The sequence below is a fragment of the Chamaea fasciata genome, unplaced genomic scaffold (genome assembly GCF_029207755.1).
Source record: "Chamaea fasciata isolate MVZ Bird 193981 ecotype frontalis unplaced genomic scaffold, bChaFas1.0.hap1 SCAF_2, whole genome shotgun sequence".
NCBI classification, from domain to species: Eukaryota; Metazoa; Chordata; class Aves; order Passeriformes; family Sylviidae; genus Chamaea; species Chamaea fasciata.
This window is the reverse complement of record NW_027094087.1, coordinates 101,642,498-101,669,787: the sequence shown is the minus strand read 5'-3', so window position 1 is coordinate 101,669,787 and position 27,290 is coordinate 101,642,498. Positions and strand designations below refer to the sequence as shown.

Genomic DNA, 27,290 nt, shown 5'->3' with positions numbered 1-27,290 from the left:
CGGACCGGCGCCGCTGGGGCCGCCCGGCGCAGGCGCAGGCGGGCCCGGGCCGCCGCCATGTCGTGAGCGGAAGCCGGGCCGGGCCGGGGGAGGGCGGCAGCGCGGCCCCGCCCGGCAGCGGGGAGGGCGCGGGGGAGGGACGGGCGCACCGCGGCGGCGGCAGCGGGCAGCAGTCGCCGCAGGAGCCGCCGCCGGAGCCAGCCGGGCTGTCCCGCGCCCTCCGCAAGGCTCGCTGCCTGCCTGGCCGCCCCCGCCGGGTAGCGGGAACGCGGATCGCGGAGGCTGCGGGAGCCGGACGGAGAAGATGCCCCTGGCGCAGTTGGCAGACCCTTGGCAGAAGATGGCTGTGGAGAGCACGGCCGAGAGCAGCACCGAGGTACGAGGCGGGCGGGGGGGGTGCTGCGGGGAAAGTTGTGAGGGGAGGACGGGACCGGGACTCCCGGTGCCGCCGTCGCTCAGGGGGTGGGCAGAGTTTCCCCCGGCGAGGTTCGGGGCGGGCAGCGGGCGGGGGCCGGGCGGCAGCGGCCCGCCGGGGGAACGAGGCGAGCGCCGGCCCCTGCACGCCGCTTCCTCTCCGGGGCACTGACTCACGGCCGGCACCGGCCGGGGCTCCCCCGCCCGCGCCGGGCTCGGGGCGTGTTTCCCGGGACCGGGCTGCTCCCGGCGCGCTCCCTCCCCTTCCGCCCCGCTGCCGGGAGAGAGTAACCTGCCTCCGCGGTGGCCGCCGGCTCGGGCGCTTTTGTTCCAGCGCGGTGTCTGGTTACTGTCACGGCGAGTTTCCTTTCCCAGGGCGGCCCCGCCGCCTCCACCGGCGCGGTTCGGGGTGGGCAGGAGGGCCAGGCCTGCCCTCGCTTTGCTACTGCTCCCCATGTGGGTCCCCGCCCGGTGCCGCTGCCCCTTTATCTCGGCAGGATGAGGTTGCCGGCAGTTTCGCAAGCATTTGGGAAACCGCAGGGACGTGAAGGGTGGAGAGGCATGGGTGAAGCTTTGTGCTCGGCGGCGTTGCCGGGAACATCCTCGGGGTGCCACGCAAGTGTGGATTTCCCGCTGTGGTAGCGGGGAGTGCGTGTTGTGCCTGTCCTTGTTAGGCAGGACGCGTGTCAGCTTTCCTAAGCTGGAATAATGAGAGCGGCTGGAAATTAGAGTCGCTTGCGACCGAGGCCATAGAAGCTTTCAGCTATTTTAATTTTTATGCCTACTACTGTTGGTTTGGATCTATGTAAACAGTGCACCTACGCAGTCAGTTGTGCTTGCTCCGTGAGTCCTTAGTAGCCCACGGTGCGTGTGCTACTTTGTGACCAGATTCCATCTGAAAAGAAAAAGCTGCTCCTGACAGTGCAGCTTCGACCTGAACCGGCTCCAGCTGATATGCAGCCAGGCTGCTTCAAGTGATGCTGATGTGGAACGGTGTGGACCCAGGCCAGCTCACAACAATTAGTCACAAGGTTAGGACTCTCTCCTTAGTGAGAGGAGAAAAGAGAGACCAATGCAGAGTTTCTGCGGTATCAGGATTTCTCCTTTTGATCTTTGTCTTGTCATCCTTCTGCTGAAAGCCACGGTATCTCAGGGAGTCAGAAGAACCTACAGTTCCGATCTGACAGGCACATGTATCTTTCAACGTCTTGCCAGATACTGTCGTTGCTTTTGAATTCGTGCTAGTTATTCGCTGACTTCTGGAGTAGCGCTCTTAGATTATTTTACATTGGGAGTAACTACGATAGTAGTGTGATGCTTGAGAGTGGGGCAGAAGGTGGTAGAGGAAAACAGATTAATCATTTAGAGAAAAGAACTGTTGCTTTAGTCTTTGAAACTCCTTGCATGTGGTCTAATAATGGTATATGTGCTAGATAGGTAGAAAAATAGATTGTTATTTGCAATGTGTATACATGCATGATTATATTTTGTTACTTGTTTTAGGGTATTTCAGACATCATTTGTTTTTAAATTACTGTCATAAACTTCTTGAAACAAGTGTATTTTATCACTTCCTTAAAAATAATTAAACTTTTGTATTGACATGAGTCTACAGTAGTTTATCACCAAAAAATGTCTAGGACCACTAGTAAAACATGAAACAGCATGAACTGACAGGTTTGCACTCCAAGGCCCTAGTCTAGAATAAACAGTTCTTGAAAAGACCAGGCTGCACCTGCAAAAGCTTCTCAGATGACACTCAAGAGGAAAAAGTTACTTAGAAAGGTTGCTTATGTGAAATGACTTTAAGAAAAGATATTTTAGTAAAAATAGATAAGTTTAATTAAAATACATAGACAAGTGACCTAAATACATAACTTAGATTTTTGATTTGCATGAGTTGTGTTTATCTGTAGCATAGCAATATCCTAATTACAGACCCTATTCTGCAAGAGTATCCTTGGGCAAAATTATTTTTACATTTGCCTGAAACTCATTGTGATTTCAGTCATAGTTTGATGCTAATAATGTCTTTAGCTGTAACTCTGAGTAAAGTATTTCTGCTAACCTCTCAGATTTGCTGACACAGTTCTTGTAATGCTGTATTATCCACATATAGAATTACAAATTTTGAGCTCTAAAACTCAGACACTTTCCTTGTCCTAACAACTCATGGAGTTTTTAATTGACTTGATTTTTCATTTGTTTCCCAGTGCAGTCCTGTAGTTACAGTGGTACCACCAAGGAGGTGATATTCTGTGATGGGTGAGCAAATTTAGGGGGGGGACTAGAATACCTTTAAATAGCTTTAGTTTGGAAGTGTAGTTAACCACAAACAGCCGCTGTGACTTAGGTGTGCAGAACAGTAGAATGTAGTTTTTCTTAAAAAAATAGAACAGACAAATTTTTTTAGATAAAATGTGGCTTTATGGTTTTCAAAAATTATTTTTAGGACTTCTGTTTCTACAGGGGCAAACAGATCAGTGATCCAAATTGCATCTCTGACAGTTTTTTCAATGTGTAAAGTTGTTGCACTATTTTTAAAATATTTTGTCTGTATAATATGTGTAGTTTCAGTTTCTTGTTGTAAGTCACAGCACCTTTAAAGCTTGTGGAATGATGCCGTCTCTTATTGACTCAGGGTATACTCAGGTTTCATGACAAGCATAGGTTTGTTTTTCACGGTGAGAATATGCCTGTTATTGCAAGTCATCTGCTTTCGAGCAAATTAAGTATTGATGGCTGGAGTTTGCATTTGAATGCCTGAATAACTAGCCTGATCCTTTGATCTGTACTCCTAGCTATGCATATTAATATCAACTGGAGGAGAATGGATGTAGTTATGGCAGCCAAATTTTGGACACCGGTACGTTGAAAGAACTGGCCATCATTAGGAGATGCCATTTGGGAAGACCTTTTGGGAAGCATTTGTGATACCTATCATTAGGAATTTTAATTTAGATGTTCCAAATTGGCTGTGGAGAAAGTTCATTTTTTTTTTCACTGCTTTTGACAGGGTTTGTGGTCACTTGTTCAGGTATTTAAATAAGTGGTGTGAATCTTCCTTCACAAATTTTTTGTTTTATATTCTGTATCCAGGATTATTTGAACTTTGCATGAGACAAGGGATGCTAGCATTTAACAGTCATGCTGATACGTTAAAGTCACTAGTATGTTACTAGTTAGTAGTATAATGTAAATTTTGCTCTGTAATTTCATTCTGAGTGTCAGTATGGCATTCTCTATGTCAATATATATTTCTGGCCTGGAAGCTGAAATTGTCAGATGTCTTGCCACCTGTAGCTTGTGCCTGTGGTTGTGATTGTCTCTTCACATTCTGTACTGTGTAATCAGTGTTGTACTTGTCTTCCATAGGAACAAAGGCTTTATTTACAGTCATTTCTGGTAGAGCCAACACAGGCGAATAGTTAAAGTGGAATCACCTAGCTGGACTGTGGGAATTTTGAAGACTATCCATTGTCTCTCCATTATAGACAAAATTATGTGCAACACTTGGCTGTCACATCTTATGCATAACTGCTGTTAGCACAGTACATTCTGAAGTCTGAGTTTTTCACTGATTTGTGGGGTGATGCTTCCTTGTACGGAGTTAAAAATGGGAATTGGAAATTTAATTCTCATCCAAATAAGTAATACACACTATATTCCACAAACTGTTGTGATAGACAGATGACAGATCTTATATATATGTAAATATTGTCTTGAGAAACACATCATCTGCATGAAAAGTGTTGGGGGGGAGGGAGGAGGGACATGTTCAGATTTTTCATATCCTTATTGGTACCATTTTACCTGCTTCGTTTTTCACTTAACACAATCCTAGTCCGTGATGTAGTAATGATGTCCTGTGGTCAGCCGAGTGGAGCAGGAGAAGGCAGGAGCTTTACTTTGTTGAATTCGGTACCTTCATGCACTACTGTGTGCTCTCTGCAGCTCTTGGTTTCCTTGTAAAGGTGTTGAGTTTAACTTCTTTGAACGGTTCTGCTGGTTTTCTTATGACATAGGCAGTTCTTATCTTGTTACTGTTTTGTTTGTTGTAGTGTAGGCAATATTTCTTGCCCCAGCTGGGACATGTAGCACAAAGTAGATGTAAGCAGATTGACACATTTAAAGGCGTGTCTGTTATCTTTGATTTGGTTGTTGTCTGTCACACTGACTGTAGTTGTTTGCCGTTTGAAATGCTTGCCTTAAAAGTCACAATGATACATAGACTGAAGTGGGTGTTTAATTATTTCTGCACATCAAAAATATTAGATTTGTGTGTTGACTGATCGTGGCAGTTGGCAGATCTACCAGCTTTAAGAACTCATTCAAGATACTGGTTTGGAGTTGTGGTTTTTTTCTGTGGCACTTGGTTGGGGGAGGTGTTTTGTTTTGGGTTTGGGGCTTTTTTTTGTTGTTGTTGTTTTGTTTTGTTTGGGTTCTTTTTTTCACCAGATATAATTCATAGCCATATTCCAATAGTGAGACTTTTAAGCAGTTTTTCAGGCCAGAGTAAATTGATATAATTGGTTTTAATCTTTGTGACTTTCAAGAGGAGAACAATTTAATCACTAAAACTGGAGAAAGTTAGAATCCATTCAGGGAGTTTTTAAGTTTGGACAAAGTGGTTGAGTACCACAGTTGCTGTGCTATATGCTTGTATACATGGTGCCATGCTACTTATTCTCTCCTTATTCCCTGAAATAAGATTAAATGCTTCACCCGTTGGAAACAGAGGGGAGAAAAAAATCCCCCTCTGTGTAACAGATGGGAAGATGAGGCTCAACAGCTTAGTGACCCCATCTAGCATCGTTCATGGAGTCTGTTCTAGAGCTTCTTGAACTCTGATGTCTTGGGACCTACTCCAGTGCCTTGACCACAGAGTTACTGCTAGTTCATTCCTATCAGTAAGAGTTACCATATGTTGCCTTTGATGCAGGAAGCCTCTGTGGCATGCTTAATGCTCCACTTAACTATTTTTGGAGGAAATGTGCTACCATTTTAAAAATTATTAATTAATTTATTTATTCAGTGAAGCCATTTAATTGTGTATAAGTGAGTATGTATCTTAAAAATACATTAATGTGGTCTGGATCTGTTTCCTGACAGTTTCTAAGTTTAAATTAAAATAAATGTTAAAAGAATTTAAATAATTTAAACCAAGCATTCATTTATTGAAGCATGCTTAGCAGTATGCACATGATTTGAAGAAATGGTATTTTGTGATTTTAAATATTCAACAATACATAACTCTGAAAAATCAAACCCTCTTTGTCCTGCAAATTCAAGAGGTGGTGCTTTTAGGATGCAAATATTATTTGAATTATTTCTTGCATAACATGTTTGCCAAAATTTGTTACTGTTAGAACCTAGACTTATTTGTGAAACAATGCTTTTAGCTTCATGGGGATTCTTTTTCCTCCTGTTGTCCTGTAGCTGACTTCATATACAGTCACTTCAGAAATCCTGAATTTTAGGAAATAGTGAAGTTGTTCCACAGCTTATTATCTCTTCTTAGCAGAATGTACCAAAATAATAAATTATAAAATAAGTGTAAAGAGTAATGCTTTAGTTGACTGCAGTATTAAATTTCACCCTTTGAATTTATCCTGTGTTTTGAGAAACCAGCTCCCATCTGAAAACCTGTGCGTGCAGCGCAGGGAACTGCAGCACACAGCCTTGCTGTGCCTGCTGGCTGCCCCTGATCACAGGGGAAGGCTCTGGCACTTCCTCCCGGTGTGCATCCAGTCCTTTGGCAGGAGCCCAGGAAGGCACAGGGCATTTCCCTGGGACTGCAGGAGGCAGGGAAGGTGAGGTGCACCTGCCTTCTTGTGCAGATGCAGGCTTAGTAATAGGATTTGTACATGGTCAGGTGCCAGAGTCACTCGTAAGATTACGTGTGCAAACAGAAGGAATTTCTTCTGTTTTCAGGTTTCAGCAGTGGTTGGATATATTGAGGTAGGTGATTTCTAAGGTGTGTGTATTTCTTCTTCCTCTTTGGAGCAGATGAACAGAGATTAGGTGCTGTGGGGTTTTTTGGCTTTGTTTTACTAAGGCTGCTGCATTGATGTGTTAAGTGTAATAATTTACTAGCCATCCACATGTACAGGTAGGAAACTAAATGAAGCTTTCTGTTCCCTGTCTTTTACTTATTTTCTTGGTCAGTTGGTTGTTTTTGTGAACAAATAACCACACAATTTGGAGCTGGTTTTAGCTACATAGACTGCTTGTCCAAGACAAAGATTTTATAACAGTATATGTACAGCATCTTGAGTAATATTGTGGCACTTGTTTGTCCTCAAGATGAGTTAATTCAGAGAGTTAAACTTGCTGAGAGCTGCAAAACGTTTTACTATTCTTTTCTAATGGGACTTGGCACAGTGCTGGACGAATGCCAGTGCAGGAAAGGGGACTGCTTTTCTGTATTGTTAAGCTATACTCTTGAGTCATACTAGATAGGAAGAAGGTGGCAAAGTAGATAGGGTTTATGAAATCACATAGTTAAAGTTGCTCAAGTATCCTAACTTAAAGAAGTTTGGCTTTGTACCTAAATGGTTTGCAAGTTAGTGGCTTTTGTCTGAAGTTGTCTATGGAGAGGCAAGTTTCAACCTCCTGTTGTTTCTTTTAATACTCAGCAAAGGAAGAAGTCCTTAGACAATAAAATTGAAAATAAATTATGTGAAATTCATGGAACTTGAGTTAACAAAGTTTTATATGAAAATACTTGTGGGATTTTTTTTAATAAGGAGTTTTTAACACTTGCATGTACTATTTCTAACAGTATATGCAAAATGTTTTGGATAAGTGCTATGAGAGAACAGCTAGAGAAGTCTAAGATGATGGCTCACTTCTATTTACATCTAGTAAATTTTAATCAGGTCAGGATTTAGGTAAATGCTTTGGATCTGTGTGGCTTCGCAGCTCAGAAGTTAGAGCACAAGTCATTAATTCAGATCCTATTAAAGCCTTATATTTTATTTAAGCACTGGAATAGATTGTGAAAACTCCTGAAGATTTAAGAAGGGCTTAGACATAAATGTCTTGTGAGCAGCATTGTAGGAATAGCTGATCATGCTTTGCTGTGTGGAGATAGATCAGATGACCTCTTAAGGTCCTCTTAGTCTGTTTTCAACTATTTTTTTTCAGACCTACAAATTTTTTCTCAGGGTAGCTCATTGCTGCTTAGAATAGCAAGTTTGAGCGTGCACAGTTTGAAAGGTTTTTACCGAATGTGGTTCCACACGGCGCCTTGTGTTGCTAACAGCAGATTTGTTATGAGTGTTTCAGTGAGAATTTCTGTGCTGCTTTGAAAGAAGCCAGAAGCATTGTCACAGCTTTACTCTATCCAAGGACCTCACAGTTCTTGGGCTTTGTTGTAAGTCCCTTGAAAACACCAGAGAGAAAGAGCTTGAATCTATATATACCCAGTGTTTCAATTACTAAATAATAAATAATACTGGTAGTTCTTATGTGTTTAAATCCAATAACTGCAGTTGTTGGGTGAGTCTGGAAGTTTTGACAGTTGACAACTAGGAGTTACCTCAGAGAAGCTTCATCACCTATGTTAGTCATTGGCATGTCAGAACTTCCACATAACAATTTGTGAAGGGTCTGATTCAGATGTCTTATCTCTTTTGCTTATTTGTGTCCTCAAAGCATCATTCTGCACTGATACACAGTTGAATTCTTGATTTAACTCTTGTTAAGTGTTGATCAATTGCTAAGTCTAAGAATACAACATTTTTTGACTTTACTGAGTTTTAAGGTTCTGCTACAAGGCACCAATTACATGGAAAAGTCAATAGCTGCCAAGTCTACTGAACTCTGTTAATAGTATAAGGACTGCTTACTAATTTATATGCTCAGTTCCAGTATTAATAATTAGGAAATATTTGGTTTAATGGCAGAAGAATTATTCCAAAAGATGCAATTGGTACCGGTTTCATAAGGAGTTTTTAGATAGCTGACAAACGTGGTTGAGGAAAAAAGTTAAAATATTTGCCAGAAAGAGTACTTAAACATCCTGAAATAGTCTAACAATAGTCTAAATGCAAAGGAGAGATATTCTGGGGGTGGAAGAAGGTGACTAATATCAAAGAAGGTCTGGGGACAAACTTAATGCCCTTCAGAAAAAAAAAATCCTTTTAGACTGTAGAAAAGAATAAAGTTTTTAGCAAGGTAGGTCCAAATCAGTGGAACTTTGATTTGCAAACAGAGTGTAGGAGTGGAGATGCTAAACTAAATCTAAAAACTTCAAGTGTATGCTATCTATCATGTTATTGATGAAAGAAAGGGGAAAAGAGAAAAAAATGAGTACAATAGGAAACATAATGATTTGCCCACTTAATATTTCAAGTGATATTTTGGACACATGTAAAAAACACTTATAGGAATGATGGTTACTTGACATTATTATTAAAACAAGATATCCTGCCCCAGACTGCTAAGTCCTAATTGTATTTATGGATGCTAGGTGCTGTATTGTACATACAAAATGACCCATGTGGATCCAGTGCTAATCAGAAAGGTAGCATTAGGTTTACTGTGCAGGTGAGTTTTGCCAGACTTCTGAGATGAATTGGATCTCTTGCAGTAAATGTTGGAACCATAATGAAAAAAAAAAAAAACAGGGATTATGACTTGCAGATCAATATATAACTGTAGTATGTAAAGTGCAGGATATTCCGTGCTTCAAAGGAAGTGGTTAGTTGGTTGTGGAGGGATGTGGGCTGCATTTCTTGGTGTACTTCTTTCTTACGAAGGGTTTGGTATGACTCTGTTTTCTTGATGACAGTACCTTAACATATGATGCTACTTGTGACCTTGTTGTCCCTGCAGTGTGGTTTTTTATGGGTGTGCATTACTGGTCCAGATTTGAAATCATTTGAATTTTTAAAAAGCTTTCTTTAAATATCTTTCTGCCAGGAAATTCCTAGGAGTTCTTACATCCTGAGAGTTCAGCGAGTTGAAGCCTGTAATTTTTGATTGCTAGAAATATTGATGATTGATTGACTTTTGTGTCAGATGTTCTGTCAGATCATGTGGGGGACCAGCTGCCTGATAAAGATTCACTGGTGTCTGTCTGCTTTATACGTAGTAGAGAACCTGTAGGATCTCTTTGTGTTCCTGTCCATGTGCCTTCAGGAAAACTGCTGGAACCCAGCTGTGCTTAGGTATTGATTTCTACTAATTTAGTGAGATATGGCAACAGGTTTAAAGGCTTTGGGGAAACAAATTTTATACCTTAATTAACATGACTTTTTCCACTGGAAAACAGAATAGGAAGTTGAATCAGAGTGGATTGGAAGGTCATTTTGTAGGTTGCTTTTATAAGGATGTGCACCCTCCTTTCCTTGGCAGAAATTGATTGTTGATATGTTCAGGTGTAAGTAGAAATTTTCTGTGGACTTTTTCTGTTATTTGTCTTACACTTCTCTTGTGTTATCATCTGAAATATGTTTTAGAACCAGAGTACTGGGAATAGCCAGATCTTGGATCAATTCTGCTTAACGTAGTTGTCCTGCTATGAGAGGAGAGAGAACACCTGAAGAATAATCAAGGTCTAGAGTCTCTGTCTTTTGAATTAGATTGATCTGAGAATGTGAAAGGTATACATTCAGCCTTCTCTAAGTCTGTATTCATCAGACTATTTTATCTACTCCCAGTCTGTTATGTCATCGAGGCATGCCCTCGGTGCTAGTTAAGTACTAGGGGGAGTCTACTCCCAGCAAAACAAAATGTATTTCTTTTGCTCACCTCTTAAGCATGCTGCTGACCTCCTCACTCCACACTGCTTTCTACAGTGCCATTTCCAACAGGAGCCTTTGGGCTTTACATTTTAACTCCTAAGAAAGGCTGTGTGCTTTGTAGCCTTTCGGAATACACAGCTGCTTTCCATTTAATGGTATGTACCAGAAAACCATAAATCATACATACACATTCTTCTTTACCTTACACGGCTCAGACTGTTCTGAGAAAAACTGGTTCTACCATTCAGTGATTCCCTTAGCATAATCATTGCTTGGGTAGACCTGTTTTAAAAGATCTTGCTAATCCAGTGCTCTGGCTCAGACATGACTGCATGGCACTCTTGCTGATTCCTTGAGTTTGTTCCTAGTTCCAGTGAGTGTGTTTTGAATGCATTGCCTTGAGTTCAGCTGAAAAGTAACTGTAAGGAGTGCAGGATTAAACAGGAAAACCAGATTGTGCAAAACAGTTTATTTGTTTTGCAGAAGTTTGCTGTGGTTTTTCTGGTTGACTGTTAAGAAAGTCAGTGAGGTTGAAGATTAGAGCCTCTTTAAAAACAGAGGTTGATCTCGCCTTTTTCTCTTTGAAGGGAGGCTTGTCCTGAAGTTTCTGAGAGTGGGTTTCACTTCCAACTATATTTAGTTGTCTTAAAATAGTAAATGTGAAAACTTAAACTTACTGTGTGGTAAATTCTTATGTAACCTGCAGTTAATGTACATTATTATTTAGCAGAATCAGTACTGTAGCAGGAATCACTTTTTCTGAAAATCTGCATGTGGAGTGGACTCAGTGCAGAGCACATGGTTTTGATATACAAATTGCCCTATTTTAGGCCCCAGAGTTTAGCCATTGTTGTTGTTAGGACATTATAGACTCCTCCTTTTCAGCTAAAGTCAATTATTTTATCTGTTCTACTGATTTTTTCTTTTCTTTTTTTCCAATTGGCAAGATCGAAAGAAGCTATCCCGTAGCATGAACAGAAGGTAGAGATGTGTAGCTAAAATACAAATGTTAATTTATGTCATAAATTTGAGAAAAGGGGAAGTATGTGACTTGTGGCCTTGATGGTAATGATATATGTATACTCAGTATGTTTCCCTGTTAGCAAGCTTTATTAAAAACACTCATTTCTGTTACTTAGCTAAGCTGGTATTTTTCTGGTCTTCCTTTTGATAATATTGACTTTTTATGTATCTTAAGGAAGGATAGTACAATACAATATTTGCTGCCTGTACACTATAAGTAAAAGATATTACAGTATGGGGCATGTGGGCTTTTTAGAGAGTCATCTAATCAAATTACCCTATGTTGTACGGATAGAAGGTTGTATTGACAGTCCTTAACTGAGACAGCTTTTAAAGATTATATTCACTGCTGTAGTGATGTATAGCGTATGCCACTGATTTCTTACTAGTCCTCCAACATGGAAAGATGACTTTTAGAGTAGACCAGAGTCATGCCAGAAATCTCTAGTATCTTCCTGAAGCCAGGAAAGATGAGAAAATAGCACTGCTACCGTGTGCCGGATGTCTGCACTAGAAAGACAATCAGAAAGCCCAGCCTTCTTCCCCTCCCCACCACCTAAACAAAACAACCAGAAAAAAAGCACATTAAAAGAACCCCAGAAACCTAAAGAAACACCCCCTCAAAAAAACCCAATCCACCTGCGTCATATTTGAGAAATCCACGAGTCCTGTAGTTTAGCTTTTTCCAGCTTCATCTTCCATGGGGGGAAAAAAAAAAAAAAAAAAAAAAAAAAGAAAAAAAAAAAAAAAAAAAGAAAAGAAAAAGAAAAAAAGAGCTCAGGAAAAAAACTGCTAGAGCTGGTAATCATCTGATTGAACATTCAGTGTGCTTGCGATATTTGAAAATCAGAATTCATAAGTGGTTAGAATTTAATCTGTCACATATGAAGGACTCCCCTTTAGCCATATGCAAGCTAGAAGATTCTATTAATCAGAAGTTGTTACAGAAGAATGCTAGGAAGGTTCTGAAGAAATCTGCTGAAAAGCTGAGTAGTGGGAGGGAAGGTGTGGAATGAAGCGAAAGTCACTGAATCTCTGAGCAGCTTTTATGAACTTTCTGACATCTAAAAGGTAACTATCTATACATGTTTGTGACTTTTAAGTAAATTAGGATTTGAACAAAGTTGATTAATTAGATTTTGGGTTCTCGAAACAATGCAAAAATAAACTCAAATTCTGTCTCCAGTGGTAATGGAAAATGGTAACCATTTTTAAAAGTTTTTCATTTGTTTCTAAAAGGATACTGAATTGCTCTTAAACTTAAGGAGCAAACTAAGAATTAATGCCTGAGGTGATGCCCTGTACTATAACTTAGGAAACACATACTTTTCCTCACAACTTGCTATTGGTCATGTTTGTTGTGTAAGCAAAGTTACTCAAAGTCTTTCAGGGAAAATTATCTCTTAGATATTTTCCAAGTATGACTGTATCACTGTCAAGAAAAATAAAGTCTTTATTGACCAACAAGGTGTTTAAGATTTTTAAAAAAATCTTTACGGCTATATTTCAAATTCAAAAGCCTTTTTCTGTATGGCTTGTTAGAATGGCCCTTGGGAAAGTACAGAAAGTGATAAATGCTGTAAAATTAGAATTACATACAATGTTTTTTCTAAGCCTATACTGTAGTTATAAAGTTTCCTTAAGGTGGAGTAAGGGCTGACTTGCCATTTAAGGTCATGCTCTTAGGAAGAACCCGTTTATCTGTTCGCTTTGTGTGGCTTTTTGCCATTCAGTCTTCATCAGGTTTAACTGTTTTGCAGAAGTTGTAGTAATGAAAAATAATGTCGAGCTGTGTAGCAGTGAGGCTTCAAATGCCGGATGGTTTTATATATTCTTACTTTGACTTCATCCAGGTTGAGAATACATAAGGATCAAAGCAAAAGTGGCATTACATGCCAGCAATAGGGAGTTTTCCATGTTTACTTTCAATTACTTTCTTTTGTAGAATATGGAGAGGAGAGTACAGTAGCATGCTATGAAAGCCTATCTCAAATATATTTATTTTGGTACTTGGATTCAGTATTTATTTTCACTTTCTGTGTCTTTTTTACAGAATGGACAGCAAATTGTGGATGAACCTATGGCAGAAGATGATATCAACCAACAAACTGTGAGTAAAAGATGTCTGTAATAAAAATAGTACAATATTGGAGCACACTGACCTCACTTAATTCATAGGCCATTTGCCACTAGTGTTTTGTTGTTTGAGTTTACTGGACATGGGGTGCGTTCTCAGATCTTAATATTTTTGAGAGGGGTTGTTTTCTTATTGGCTCAGGTCTAGTTTGGTATTCTACTGTTCTCAAAACTCATTCCTTAGATTTTAATAGTGTTTCAGGGAAGGTCGAGGGTGAGGAACAACTGTGAAAGTGTAGTTTCCATTGTGCTTCTTATTGAAAGGCATTCATCAAAGAAATTCTTAACCTGGGCTTCTTAAAAATAGAGATTGTTACTAAAGAGAGGACCAATGAACCTTCCTGACTGTGATAATTTCTTAAGGTTCCTTGTCTTCATGTCAAACTTGCAGTTTCCAGAATTTCATAGCGTGAAGATACCGAGTTCAGTTTTCTTGTTGCAATGCCTGTGAATTTTGTCAAACATCAAGTTTACCTGTACTTTTGTCTTGGAGAGTACTAGCTGAATGTTAAGTCTGGTGATAAATGGCTTTGCCAGTAAAAACAATTTTTGAAACTCGGTATTTGGTTGGACTTCAAGGTTCATATGCTGCAAATTGTGCAGACTTCAGGTTATGAGTAGATGGTCAAAACTGTTTCCATCTGTATACACCATGGATATATTGCAACACTATAGCAGTTTCTCCCTCTGCTGAAATCCTGCAGAGACAGTTGAGATAGTAAGTTGCTTTTTCCATGTTTGTCTTCAAATGTGCCAGTAATAGATGTAGCTCTTAAGCTGACATGAAAACTGGGTGACTGCAAGCCTGCGCAGCATAGCTGTTCTTGATTCCTCCTCATAGCATCAAGGCTCTGCTGTATGTACCACAAGATTAAGAAATGAGGCAACTGCTGACAGGTGACTGAAGTAGTGTAGTGTTAACAGCAAGAAAAGAACAGTATTTGTGTGTTTAGAAAGAAACACTAGGAGATCGTTTGTTCTAATATTGTGCATAATATAGACTACAATGCTTACTTGAATTTTTGTGTAAACTAGACGGTATTTTGGAAAGTATTCAGTTTTGTTTTTGTTTGTAAATTTATCTTGACTTGTGCTACTGCTTAATTATTTCCTTGTTTTGAGTCTGTAACTTAACTATTGTATTTGGTTTAGGAGGCAAGATTTTGGTGAGGAGGGTTGATCTCTGTGAGGAGAGGTCAGAGGGTTTGCACCACCATGTAGGACAGAGCCAGATTCAACCAACTCCAAAATGGGCCCAGCCCTGGCCAATGCTAAGCCCATCAACCATGTGGGTGGAGATCTGTGATATCATGTTTAGGGTAAAAATTGCTGTGTTGCATCTGTGAGGGTAAGCAGTAAAAAAGTGTGAGAGAAACAGGCCTGCAAGACTCCAAAATGAGTGAAGGAGGGACAAGGAGGTGATTTGTGTGCCAGAGCAGAGATTCCCCTGCAGCCCCAGAGAAGACCATGGTGATGGAAGCTGTCCCCTGCAGCCTGTTGGAGGATTACAGTGGGGAAGATCTCCACCCTCCAGGCTGTGGGGGGCTCCACACTGGAGCAGGTAGATGTGCCTGCCCTGAAGGGAGCTGCAGCCTGTGGAGAGCCCATTCTGGAGTAGGTTGGTGGCAGGAACTGCAGCCCAGAGAAGCCCACAGAGGAGCAGGTTTTCTGGCAGGACTGCAGCTCATGGGGGCTTAGCCTGGAGCAGTCTGTTCTTGAAGAACTGGACTTTGTGGAAAGGATTTTTGCTGGAGGAGGGGAAAACTGAGGAAGTAGCAGAAAGTGTTAACTGACTGCAATTCCCATTCCACCTGTTCTGTTTGACAGAGAGGCAGTAGAAGAGTGATAGCAGCCTTAGAAGAAGGAGAGGGTGGCGAAAAAGGTGGTTTTAGTTTCATCTCTGTTTCTCAATGTCCTGGGAACAGGTGAAATAAATTTTCCCTAAATTGATACTCTTTGGTCCATGGTGGTAACTGATGTGTGCTGTCCCTGTCCCTAAGGCAGTGCATGAGCTTTTCTTCTACATCTCCTGCTGAGGAGAGGGATTGAGAAAGGGACTGTGTGGGTGTCTGGCAGTCAGCTACAGTTTATCCCTCAAAATTATCAAACTTCACTTTCAAGAGTTGAAAACTACAGGATGCTTGCAAATGTTTCCTGTACCTCCTTTGGAAATTTCCAAACTGCTGCTTTTTTGATGAGTACCTGATTTTAATACAGCATAACTATCAAAAAGTGAAAACATTTCTTTAGTATTCTTTCTGTCATGCTTGAGCTGCTTGGTTAAGATTGTTTTAGCTTTTCAATGTCTCAGACCAGTATTTTAGGAGTATACTTTGCATTTTTTTCTAGGCTGAGGTAGTTAGTGAAAGGTTGCCAATTGTGGTGTAAATTAATCTAGGGGTTTTTAGACAAGACATTATTACAGCTGCTCAGTCAGTTATAGCTGGAAGCTAACCAGTGCTGTCAGTCAGGTGATAAAATACTACTTGAGCTGGGACATGAGGGTCTGTCAGTACTTCGTAATCTGTTTTGGTGCAAGAAACAGACCATTTAGAATTACCACTAAGACTCATTTAAGATGTTCTGTTTAACTTTGCACTTGAATGGACTTGAGGCACTTACATAGTTGCTAACAATTTATGAAATTTCTCAGCTGTAACTGAGGACAGTAGAATGTCTAGGGTGTACTGACAAATCAGGTAAGAAAACAAAATACTTCAGTAGATGTGTAAAGTATGGAAGTTCAGGATAGAAAGTTGCCATACTTCTGTGGAGATAAAAGGTGAAAGCTTGGAATCTGCATCCTTTTGCTGTCTTAAGTGCTTGGATAGAATGCTGATGATGCAAACGAGATAGGAAGTTTAAAATAAATATTAAAACTTAACACAGTTCAGTGTACATAGGAACTCTCTCTAGTATTCTGTGTATCAAAAGAGAAATTGTTTCATTGCATCTGTGTTCTTTTGGTCAAAAGTAAAGTTAATTAACAGGAAAGCCTGAGTTACATGGCTGTGATTCAAGCTTGGTGGTAGTTTTAGGAAAAGCAGGAAATATAAAGATACCCATTTCTAGGGAGTCCAAGATGCTGTATGGTTCAAAGTCTTGCTTCTTTTAAAAGGGGAGTCTTCCAGTACTCCGGTTTTATTGCAACAAGCGTGCTGATTGTATCTGACTTTATAGCTTGTTGCCAACATTTTTTTATCTGTATCTCATAAATTACCTGGGACCAGCAGGAAATAAATATAAGAACAGCTGGCTGAAGCTGAACCTAATGTGAAAGCTTAAGTGGACATTATTGAAAGGGGAAGCTATTTAAAGCCTTTTATTTGCTATCTTTCTCACTCTTGTGCTGTCTGCCATTGCTTTTTATACCTCTGTGTCCATAGAGATTGAGTAAATTAGCTGAGCCAATTAATTGTTTTGAGCTGTTGCAATCATGATGCATACCTTATTGCTAGTTAAAGCTAACCAGAAACTGCAGCTAGTCTAGCAGGTGGCTTCCCATTTTCTGTGTATGTGAAGATCATATCGTATTTGTGCTGTTCTCTTTTTGTTCTCTGATCTGGATTCTATGTAGCGATAAAACACTACAACTGATATATTACCATTGCATTCTACTAGCCTAAACCTAATTAATAAACAAACAAAAAATACTAGGTTCCAAGAATTTGTAAAAAGTTTCTTTTCACTAGAAGTGAAGTTTTCATTTGTAAGTTGTAGGAAAATTTCTTTTTGGTAACCTGCACGGAGTAAAAGTTATTTTTTCAGTACAGACAGAAGTGGAACCTATTCAGGCTTAAACTTGTGATGAACCTCTCTTCAGTGCACGTGGTGAGGTCATATTACTACCCTTGACTTCTTGCTTTGGCCCTACTTTTAAACAAGCAGAATTAAAGCATACATAGAATTAAAACTAAATCAAAACAAATCATATTGAAATATGCTGATTGGGGTGATAAAAAATGAAATCTCAGTAGCTGTTATCTTACTAAAAATATATAATTAAGGTAACAATCACTAGTGAGTGGATAGTCAAAAGGCAGGTTAAGAAATGCTTGCAAAGAGAAGTCAATAGTTTAAAAAGTCTTTTTCATTTATTTTTTCCTGGTAGAATTTAAATAACACATCTGTTTGCAGTCTGGAGAGGTGAAAATTAAGACCATTGTCTTTCCAATCAGTATTTTTTATTAAAAGAGTTCATAAGAAAAGCGTGATCTTAAAAAAGGCTTCAGAATACATTGGAAAAATAACCTGAAGCATGTGGACAATACAATCTCATTGCTGAAGAATTGATTTTGTTTGTTGAGTGCTGAGATTCTGTATTTTACATGCATGTATACCATTCATTTTACACTAAATCTATAAAGCACTGGAATGGGGATATCACAATAAGGAGAGGGAGATCATTCATCAGTTACAGCCGTGGGCAAAACAGCACCCATTACTCAAGCAGTAATACTAAATCCAGAGTAATCTGGGGTAATCTCATTTGTTATGTCTTTATCTGTGAAAATAATGCAGGATGAGAATGTTATTCAGGAAAAAAACATAACTAAACTGACAGATTTTTAGATTTTAAAACATATCAGAGAGGCTTTAACTGATTTTTGGTTTTACCTCAATTTCTAATGTTCTGTACTAGTGAGAACTCAATGTTTCAGGAACTTCTGTTTGCCTTTTGACAAGTTGAAGCACCATTTCAGGACTGCTCTAAACTTCTGCTGGATATTCCTGCTCAGGTGATCAGTAACAGTTTCTGTGTTTAAGAACAGTCATGTTTGTTAACATGACAGTGAAGACATTTCTGGTGATTATTTCAATACGTTTGTTTTACTTTTGCTAATACAACCTTCATGTTTCAATTTTCTGTCTGTGCATTTTTGTCAGTTTTTTGATTAAAATTCTTGGCTCTGTGGTAGAGGCTTTAAAACATAGCTGTAATTTCTTAAACGTTAGGGAAATGTTTGGATTCACAAGTGTTCTTAGTCCATAATCCTTCTCATTATTTACAGACTGGTACTTAATTTTAGCTGAAACAGCTACTTGTGTACCTACTTGTAACAGCTTGGGTTACAAATATTAAATTTGTACTTAAAAGTATTCTGTAATTCTTACATTCCTTCTAGTGTATTCTATTACATTTACTTAGATATAGGTACTCATGTATTTATTTTACAAACAAATAACTTGATTCTCAAAAAATAAGCTTTTTTAGGCAAACAATTTACATCTGTAAGAATTAAATCCAGTCATTTCCTTCCCAATGACCAGATTGTGCTTTGTAAAAGTCAGAATGCTTTTTTTTTTTGTCTATGATGAAATTGGAAATTCATTATCTTCCAAAGCACTCTACTCTGCTGAAAATTGGATGAATTTTGTTACCAACTTAATGGCATGGTGCATCTTACCTCTCTGAGAATGAACTTGCAGGTCCTCATGGAAGTTAGAAGTTACAGCATCCTTGTAAACAGTGCAGACCATTTGGTCTGAGATGTTAACTCTTAGATATCAAACTAATATGGAGAAGGCAAGCCCTGGAATACTTTTTTCCTCCAAGTGTTGAGGAAAGGTTACAGCAAAACTTTCATTGATGTGCCCTACCAGATTTTCTGAGTGACTTATTTTGCATTTAGTGTCTTGGTGCAGGATACTTTCTGGATCTCGGTCAGAAAATTTGAATAATTTGAGAGTGTAAGCAATGTTCAAAGTCAAGCTGCTTACTTGTTACATAGAGAGAAAACAGATGGTAGCCCTGCAAAGCCTGTAAACTGACAGATGGAAGCTGCCACACCCCCTGTTTAATAGAATATTGCTGCTTTGGCTATACAAATGTATTTATTATGAAGAAAAGTATATTTTTTGGCTTCTGAAAACTTAAAAAATTAGCCCTCTGTTCCTCAAGTGTTGACCTTTGTCAAACAAGGGCTTTTCATTCCATATATGTGTTGCTTCTTTGTTTTTTTCAAACAGTTGAAAGCAATCCGTACTGCAGAGACTTGCTTTTCTAGCACTGTAAAGACTTAATTTGCATTGTTACACTTTTCAAGCTGAGAGTTTTGTCAGCTTACCTGATGGACTTCACTTAGGTTTCATCTGATGTTTCAGCATCAAATGAAACTCAGGGATTCCCAAATGTTCTGTATTGCTTCAAGAGTTCCTCAGCATTTTTCAGTTCTCCCACTGTCTGTAGTGTCTATGAGCTCTGTTGTCTTCAAAGTCCAGGCAGCATTTCTCTTAATTTTTGTAAGCTCAGAGCATCCAATTTAAACAATGAGGAGGGGGAAGGTGGGATGAACTGACTTTATATTTCTGTACTGGAGGAGAAGGAAATGCATTGTGCAAGTGGAGTTCTATAATTGACAGAACTGTGACTGACAGGCATACCACGTTCCCTTTGTTTTGGAGACAGTTGTGTCTCCTGATAAACAAGAATAATACAAATCCTTATCAAAGATTTTAAGGTAGGGAAGCAACTTGCTGGAGCAATTTGTTCTTTTTTATCAGAGACTTTCCTGTTGGGGACTGCTGCCCTCTAACCTGTCTCCTTCATATACGAAGGAATATTTAAAAGGGCAAGCTCTCTTCTGAGAGATTCTCAAAGTGAGTTGTGTAGCTTGTATCTTAATGTTTCTGGTTGGCTGCTGGTGCTCTTTGGGAACCATGCAGGCTGTATTCTCCCAGAACACAAGAAATTTCTTCCACCTGCCAGACTCATGCCACTTATGGGAGAGCTATTGTTGTGAAGTAACCTCACTGACCCCTGAGCACTGTGCTTTGTACTTCTCTGGGAGGTCACATTAAAGGTTTGGGAGAGCAGTAGTCAGTAATTGTACAGATGTTTTGGTTGAAATGCCTTATTCCTGTCACCGTGAGCAGATACAGCATATATGCAGCAAAATGTGTTCTTACCTTTACAGCCAAAAGATAAGAAAATTATTATTTACCCACAGTATCTTTTCATTTTTAAGGAATATTGTAGTTAGAGCAGCTCTTACCATTTGCTCTCCATTTCTGCCTTTAGCTTTTTTTGGTATCACAGGGTTTAATTTAATAACTTGAAGATTCCTGGTCATTCTGATTTTAGTGTAATTGTATCTATTCTTGACAAGATAAAGGCAGAGAGCTTGAATGGCCTCCTCTTTATTTATTTAAATTTAAGTTTTCCAAGTATAAATAACTATAGTGCTGTTAAACTGCAAAATTAAATTCTTGAGGTATTTCAGTTTTGAAGGAGGAAGTAGCTGCAAGTTTGAAACAATTGAAGAGAGGAAAGCGTCAAGTAATTTTTATGCTGCTTATGAAATATTTGAAATCCCTGTGTTGCAGTAAGTTCCTTGTGTTCAAGAAGCTTTATTCATCCTGAAACTAGTATTTGATAATTCTTCATGGTGTGTTACTGCTGTTGTAGGAAAGACTGCTTCTTCCGAAAAGGCTGTACCACATTGGACTGTAAAAAGCTCATTGGCATTGAGGACTTTTGAGCCCTCAGTTGAGTCACAAAGTCCTCCTTTGTGTAGTAGTAGTTCCTGAAGGCCTGTGTTTATTGTAATAATAATGATGTATATTCAGTACACAGAATTTGAAGGATTGTCCCTTCAGATGCTGCACAAATAAAGACCCAGAGGAGTACAATAGAACACTAAAAGGACACAATTTTGCTTCTGGGATATGGCTAAATTCAGGTCTTTATTGTACCTCTCCATTTTGACAAGAGGATCTTGGCTCATGCTTGGGGAGATGTGTAATCCCAATTCAAGGGAAAAGCTAGAAACTGATACTGTAGGGAGCCAGGATGTGGGATAGAGATAGCAGCAATGTGTTCTGTCACTTAAATTACTGACTTTGTCTTCTGAGGAGGAATTAAAATATAACAAAAAAAACATTAATCCAGATATTTGTTAGAACCCAGTCAAGGGAAGCTGTCTGCAGGGTGGGTTTGTTTTCCTGTCTTGTGCAGGACTAAGGTATCTTGCTGTATGTTTCCTTTGATACATAGTCACTAAACGGAATCACCTGGATGCGTTTATAGCTAAATACTTGTATATGCCTTTGACTAAAGGTCTTTACTTGCCCTTGTTTATTACTTGAAAAACAGTCTTGTTCCAATAAAGGAGCATGCACTTTGGAATTCATTGTTTTAGCAAGTACCAAAAAAGCTAAAGATAGTGTTAATATTCAGGAAAATATCTCCCATACTAAATCTAGAGATCAAATTAAAAACTTCATCTCTTATTCTTTGAAGTAACTAGATTGAATTCTAATTCCTAAAACATTTGAAGTGTTTGGGGCTTTTTAACATTGAAAGAAGGCTTTTTTTACTTCAAGAAGTTCACTCTCTACAGAGCGGTACAATATTACTGCATAAGTCAGACATTTGAGCTGGGCAATCCCATTCAAATATTTCTGCAGTTTGCCTTGGCCTAGAACATATGTGTAGCATTTTCTATGTGCAGGATTTCAAAGGACTAGGCACAAGGTCATTTTGATCCTCTAACTAAACTCTAGTAAATAAAAACAATCTTTAGACATTCTCTGCATTGAAGTCTGTAGGGTAGTGATATGTGAGATTTTAAAATATTTTTTAAAGTTAAATCCATAAAAATCCAATTATCACATATAGGACCTAAAATACTTGCTATTGTGCTTAATCAGTGAAATATTGCATAGTAGTGTGATTTCTGAAAGAGATCCTGGTCTCTTTTGTTCTTTTCTGGGAACCAGGAATCAGTAACATCTGCAACAGCCTGTTGCTATCAGGCAATCTGCTTACATTTCCTGTGCTGATCTCTATGTAAGTATCAGCAACATGACTACCACTGCTGCCCAGTCTTTCTTTATCACAGCTCTGTGTGTATGTGTGTGTGTGTGTGTGAAATCAGCGTCTTTTTTAAAATGTCTTTTCTCCTTTTTTTGACCTTTTTTTCCCCCTTCTCTCTCCCCACCCCCCAGCTGTGTCTGACTTGCCTGACAGGAAATTTTCTAATTGCCGGAACAGCTGGTCACAGCAAAAACGCCAGGGTTGGTCTTCCCTCCTAGACTTCTGATCACTCAGTCAGAAAATCCAAACATCATGGTTTCTTAGTCATGTTTAAGTTTCTGGCTCTGCGTGTTCGCTCTGTTCGGGTGAGCTTAGTTTCTTATTTAAGAGAATAAGGGGGGAAGTTTTACTTTAATTTAACTTCTAACTTCAGAGCAGTTTTAGTCTTTCACTGCTTAGGGATCAGCGTTGTTTGGATACAAAGCGTTTTGTATTTCCTTTTAAAAAAAAGTCTGTGGCATGTTCATATGTTGTAGCAGTTTCTAGGATACCTGCTGATAATTTAGCTTTATTAGGAAATTGTTATCTGTAGTAAATCATGTTAAACTTATATTTCAGGGGGAGGTGGGGGGGGGTTTAAATGTGAGCTTGTCTGTTTAACATAAAAACATAAAAATGTTTGCGCCTAGTCAAGTTTTATTAAAAACTTTTGTATTTTTAATACTTAGTGGTTATTTTAATAGTTACATCTTCATATAGTACTTTAGACTGTAAAATATGGCTCTGTATGGTGATAACTCAGGCTTATTAATATCTTAAATTTACTTCTGAAATGGTATGAAGCGTAGGGCTGCTTGCATAACAGTGTTAAGGTTATTTCAACTTTTAAATGATAATTTAGTCATAGCAAATGTTTAATTTATATAATTTGTCTTGTTAGGTAAACATTTAAGCATTAAAAATTTTGGTTTAAGTTGAGAAAAATTACTAGTGGAGTATTGTATGATCCCAAGCACTGTTTCAGAGCTATTTAATGTAATGACATGTAAACATGCAATGGGACAGAACATTTTATCGTTGGAAGTCAAATCAGTTTTCATATTTATCCTTCTGTAAATCTGCAAATACTTTCATTGGGGGCTTAAAAAAACCAAAACCCCATGACCTTCTTGTGTTATGGCTTAACATCTTAAGTGAAGATCTATTAACTTGTAAAAGCAGTAGACACCTACTAGCCCATGTGCTGGTTTAAACAATTTGTAATCATTTTTGCAATGCGTATTAAAAAATAAAATGGAATTTTCTGCCATAAGTGAAACACCAGAACAAGACATGAATGTGAAACAGTAGAACATAGGTTGCAACATAATCAAGAGGGTTTTTTATATTAATCTTGTAAAATATTTATCGACTCATTGTCATGAATTATAGTTCTTTTCCACAGGCAACATGAAAGGTATTCCTCAGAAATTTGGTCCAAAAATGTCATTGTTTTATCTACTTACAGCAGCCTGGTTAGGTTGTCTTCAATATTCTGTTGATTTTAAAATGTTAGCTATTGCAGACCAAACTAAAGGTTCTCAACCCGTAGAGATTTGAGTATATGTGTAGGAAATTATGGTAATAAAACAGGATTCGTAGCTTTCATAGATTAGTGCTGAATATGGTCAGGGATTATTTTTCCTTCTAAATAGTTTGGGGCTTTTTAACTTTCAATTAGGTTTTTTTTAATTGCAATTCTCTGAAATGTTAGTGCTTACAAAGGAGAAAAAAAACTTGTATCAGAGTTACTGGGAAATGAAAGTTCCACCCAATGAGCATTTTTTTCCAATGCTGACGAGCACATTTCAGTTCATGAGATAATTTTGTGCTGTTTGATCAAAAGAGAACTGCATTGCAAAACTGCTTTTGGTGACATTGAGCTTTTAAAATGCTTACAGGAATTCTTCAGCTTACCTGCCAAACACCCTACTGCTCACAGTTCCATTGGGAAGGAAAGGGGTAGTGCCCTACTTCTGTCCTGGCCTTTTATATTTTCATTCTAAGGAAAGAAAGCACTTTCAGAATTACACTTCCAGCCTGGTGAACCACATTTATCCATAGAGCCTTACCTGTCCTCTGGCTTGTTTCTCTGGGACAGGACTCATTCTTCAAACTCCTATCTTGCTTCATCTTACAGCCAAAAGAATGGGGGTTCTATCTCAGTAACCAGCTCTGCAGTCTTCATTCTGTGAGTTGGCTGTGTGGAACAAATACAGACATAGGCATCCTTCTAGATCTCAAAATTTTTGCAGAAAAAGCCAGAAGTGAAAAAGAGTAGAAAGAGAGTAAGGAATAAGTACATAAATACATTTTTTTCTTTTTTATCTCTACAAATTGTTTTTCTCTGAGAGACTTAACAATTCAAGAATTTCAAAAAAAGCCAGACCTGAAATTAAACATTTACAAGTAGAGTTTTCTTTCAGGAAGTCTTATTTTACATCAGGTAAAACAATAGATGCTGTCAGCAACAAGTGATATGATGCTAGTTGAAATTATAAGTTTTTCCATCTTTTCAAAAGAAGCAAAGACATAAATTGTGAAAGCCTGTATTTCTGTCTTTAGATGTCCACATTTAGAACTTCTGCTCTACTCTTGCTTTTCTTTGGTAGTAGTGTAAAATAGAAAACATACACAGAATATCCTTAGATCAGCTTGACTTAATTTTATGCATGGTACTGCTTTGCTTTTAATTGTATTGGAAAATTTGCTACTTCAGAAACAGGATTTTTAATCAGCTGTTTAGAACAATTGTTTGTGTATGAGCATATAAGTAGTGATTAGTTCTATTAAGTGACTCAAATTGAATATTAGTCACAGATACAAAGAATGGGTTTTAGTCCGTGATTTAACTCACCAACACTGCTCACCAAAGCAATGGGAGACTGTGAAGTACTTGCTGGACTGTGAGTTTTATTTTTAAGGTAGTTTTGAATTGGAAGGTAGGAGTTTGAAAAGTACAGAATTTACAAATATGTATAAAAGGTGTCTTAAGATATTTCAAAATACCTAGACTTGTGCACACTTCACATTTTTAACTCTCATTTTTACCTTAATGAAGATTTCTATAAGCTCTAGTACAAGAGGTAAAAGTAATTGGTTTTCAGTTTGTTGGCTCTTTATTACTTCCAAAAGTGTAGCTCAAAAGGAGATTTCATTTCTGCAGATAATACTGAAAATCCTATGTTCATAACAAGTTGGGAAAGTAAAAATGCATCTAGGAGACTTCCTGACTCAAGGGAGGGGAGGAAAAGGAAATTGTGTATATGAGCTTGGGAACTGTGCCAACATTGAGTCATCCTTTTAAAATCACTCGATATCCAATGAGCTGACTGTCCTTACAGGATATAACCGCATTATGTAACTTTAGCACCAAGGTTTAATATCGTAGTCAATACTTCAGAAATGGTTTATTTGATTATGGGGATCAACATTATGATGCCTGTGGTAGACAAATATTTTGCCAAACACATCCATGTCCCGCAAAGCTCTTTGCAGTACAGTGAGGGCTAACAAAGCAGTAAAAGGCAACCTATAACCATTGTTGGAGCAGTGTTAAGTAAATTGCTGGGGAATCCATTTTTCTGTTTTCAGCCTTATCTTTGCTTGTAGTGAATGTACATGTGCTTCAGGAAAGTGCATTTGTCTAAAGGAAGCAAAACATTCCTGAAAAGAGATTGAGAGGGGTGAAAACAAAGCTGCTACTTCCGTAATGAAAATGGAAAAATCTGTGTTGCTACATAATCAATACTAACTAATGAAAAGTGATAAAAGCAGTATCTTTGCTGCGGCACATTTTTCAATAGAAATATAAGATTACAATTAGCTCTTTATTAATTGGATTTGATTTTTAGAAAATTGTATTATCAACAGCATATACTGATTTTACGACTGATGCACTGATTTAGGTATTATCTTGAAAATGGCTGAAGTTTGAGGAAGATGTACACCAATATGGTCGGTATGGTTTTGACTTAATTATTATGATTAAAGTATCAAAAGGATCTTTTTTTCCTCTGATTCCTGGCTATAGAAGTTGAAGTTCCAGAACTGTGATCTTTCCTTATGGTGATTCTGGCTGTTTCTCACGTGTGAATTATCCCCATATAGAATAGATACAAAAAAATTGCAATATGTGATTTTAAACAGAAAATATTCCGTAAATAGTTCCCTAAAGAGTTTCTGATGGGATCCCACCAACGTTTTCTAATGTATAAGAGAATCTGTTGAAAAGAAGTATTAAAGTCACAATATTGGCACAGTTAAATGCTAAATGGTGTATTAAGAAAAAAATCTTGCATAGTTTGGGGGAGTGACTTAAGTTTGTCAGGCAGTGACTCTTGGAAGGACTCTGAGTACCACCCCATGCTTGGTCCCCCAGCAGCTGTGCTCACTGCAGGTGGAGGCAGGAGGATTGATTGTGGCTGGAAGTGTGGGAGTTATTGCTCTATGTGCAGCATAAATCACAGATGCAGAAGCTTCCATAATAACATGAACAATCAAGTAGTAAAAATAAAAAAATTCAGGGAAGACTTTACAAGACCATGAGCTGGAAAAACACTTTACAGTGACAAATCTGAAAAAATTCTTAAGGAGTAAATTAAGTCAAAACTAAGACTAATGTCTGTAAGTAACTATATGTCAAAGCTGGTTCGGTTTTGTACCTTCTTTACTCTCTTAAGACCACTACAGAATTAACAATTAAAGGTGAAAGATGGGTAATGCTGGAACCAGGATTATCAGTATTTAAAATAATTTCTCCAACAGTCGCTTAAGATGTCTTAGCTATTATAAAGGTTTTAATTATTTATTGAGATTAAAATTTGTTAATCTTCTTATCTAATGCTTACCTTAAGTCAAAATCTTAACTTCATTTTTACAGTTTTTGGTTAGCATGTCAACAATGTTTGATGTCTGGGAAGAACTTTTATGATTACTGGACCCATCCAAGGATTTGTTGAATGTGTCAGATTTCCCTCCCACTGGGTTTTGATGAACTCGAGTATTTATAGCCACATCTGTCCTAGTCATGTGTGCTTCTTACTGGAAAATGGCAATTTATTTAAAAGTCCTACAGATAGTCAAGTTTTCTCTCAGTTCCAAAAGCAAAGATACTACAGGGGCTTCTCTCTGTTCAAAAATTGTGTTGTCAATTCAGAGGTTTTATT

The 27,290-nt window shown here is 38.4% G+C and overlaps 1 protein-coding gene across 4 annotated transcripts in view; it reads left to right on the top strand.

The window, feature by feature from the left end:
* The first annotated feature begins 155 nt into the window (after nucleotides 1-155).
* RPS6KA3 (ribosomal protein S6 kinase A3) overlaps nucleotides 156-27,290 on the top strand; it is a 75,076-nt gene continuing 47,941 nt past the window's right edge. For 2 of the 4 annotated variants that reach the window (XM_066176929.1, XM_066176928.1), the window contains exons 1-2: nucleotides 156-376; nucleotides 13,243-13,299. In XM_066176929.1, the coding sequence (XP_066033026.1) occupies nucleotides 305-376; nucleotides 13,243-13,299 (129 nt within the window). In that variant the 5' untranslated portion in view covers nucleotides 156-304. Of the gene's footprint in view, nucleotides 377-7,912; nucleotides 12,261-13,242; nucleotides 13,300-22,373; nucleotides 22,449-27,290 lie in introns of those variants that run through there. The other 2 variants (XM_066176931.1, XM_066176930.1) reach the window with 2 other exon arrangements.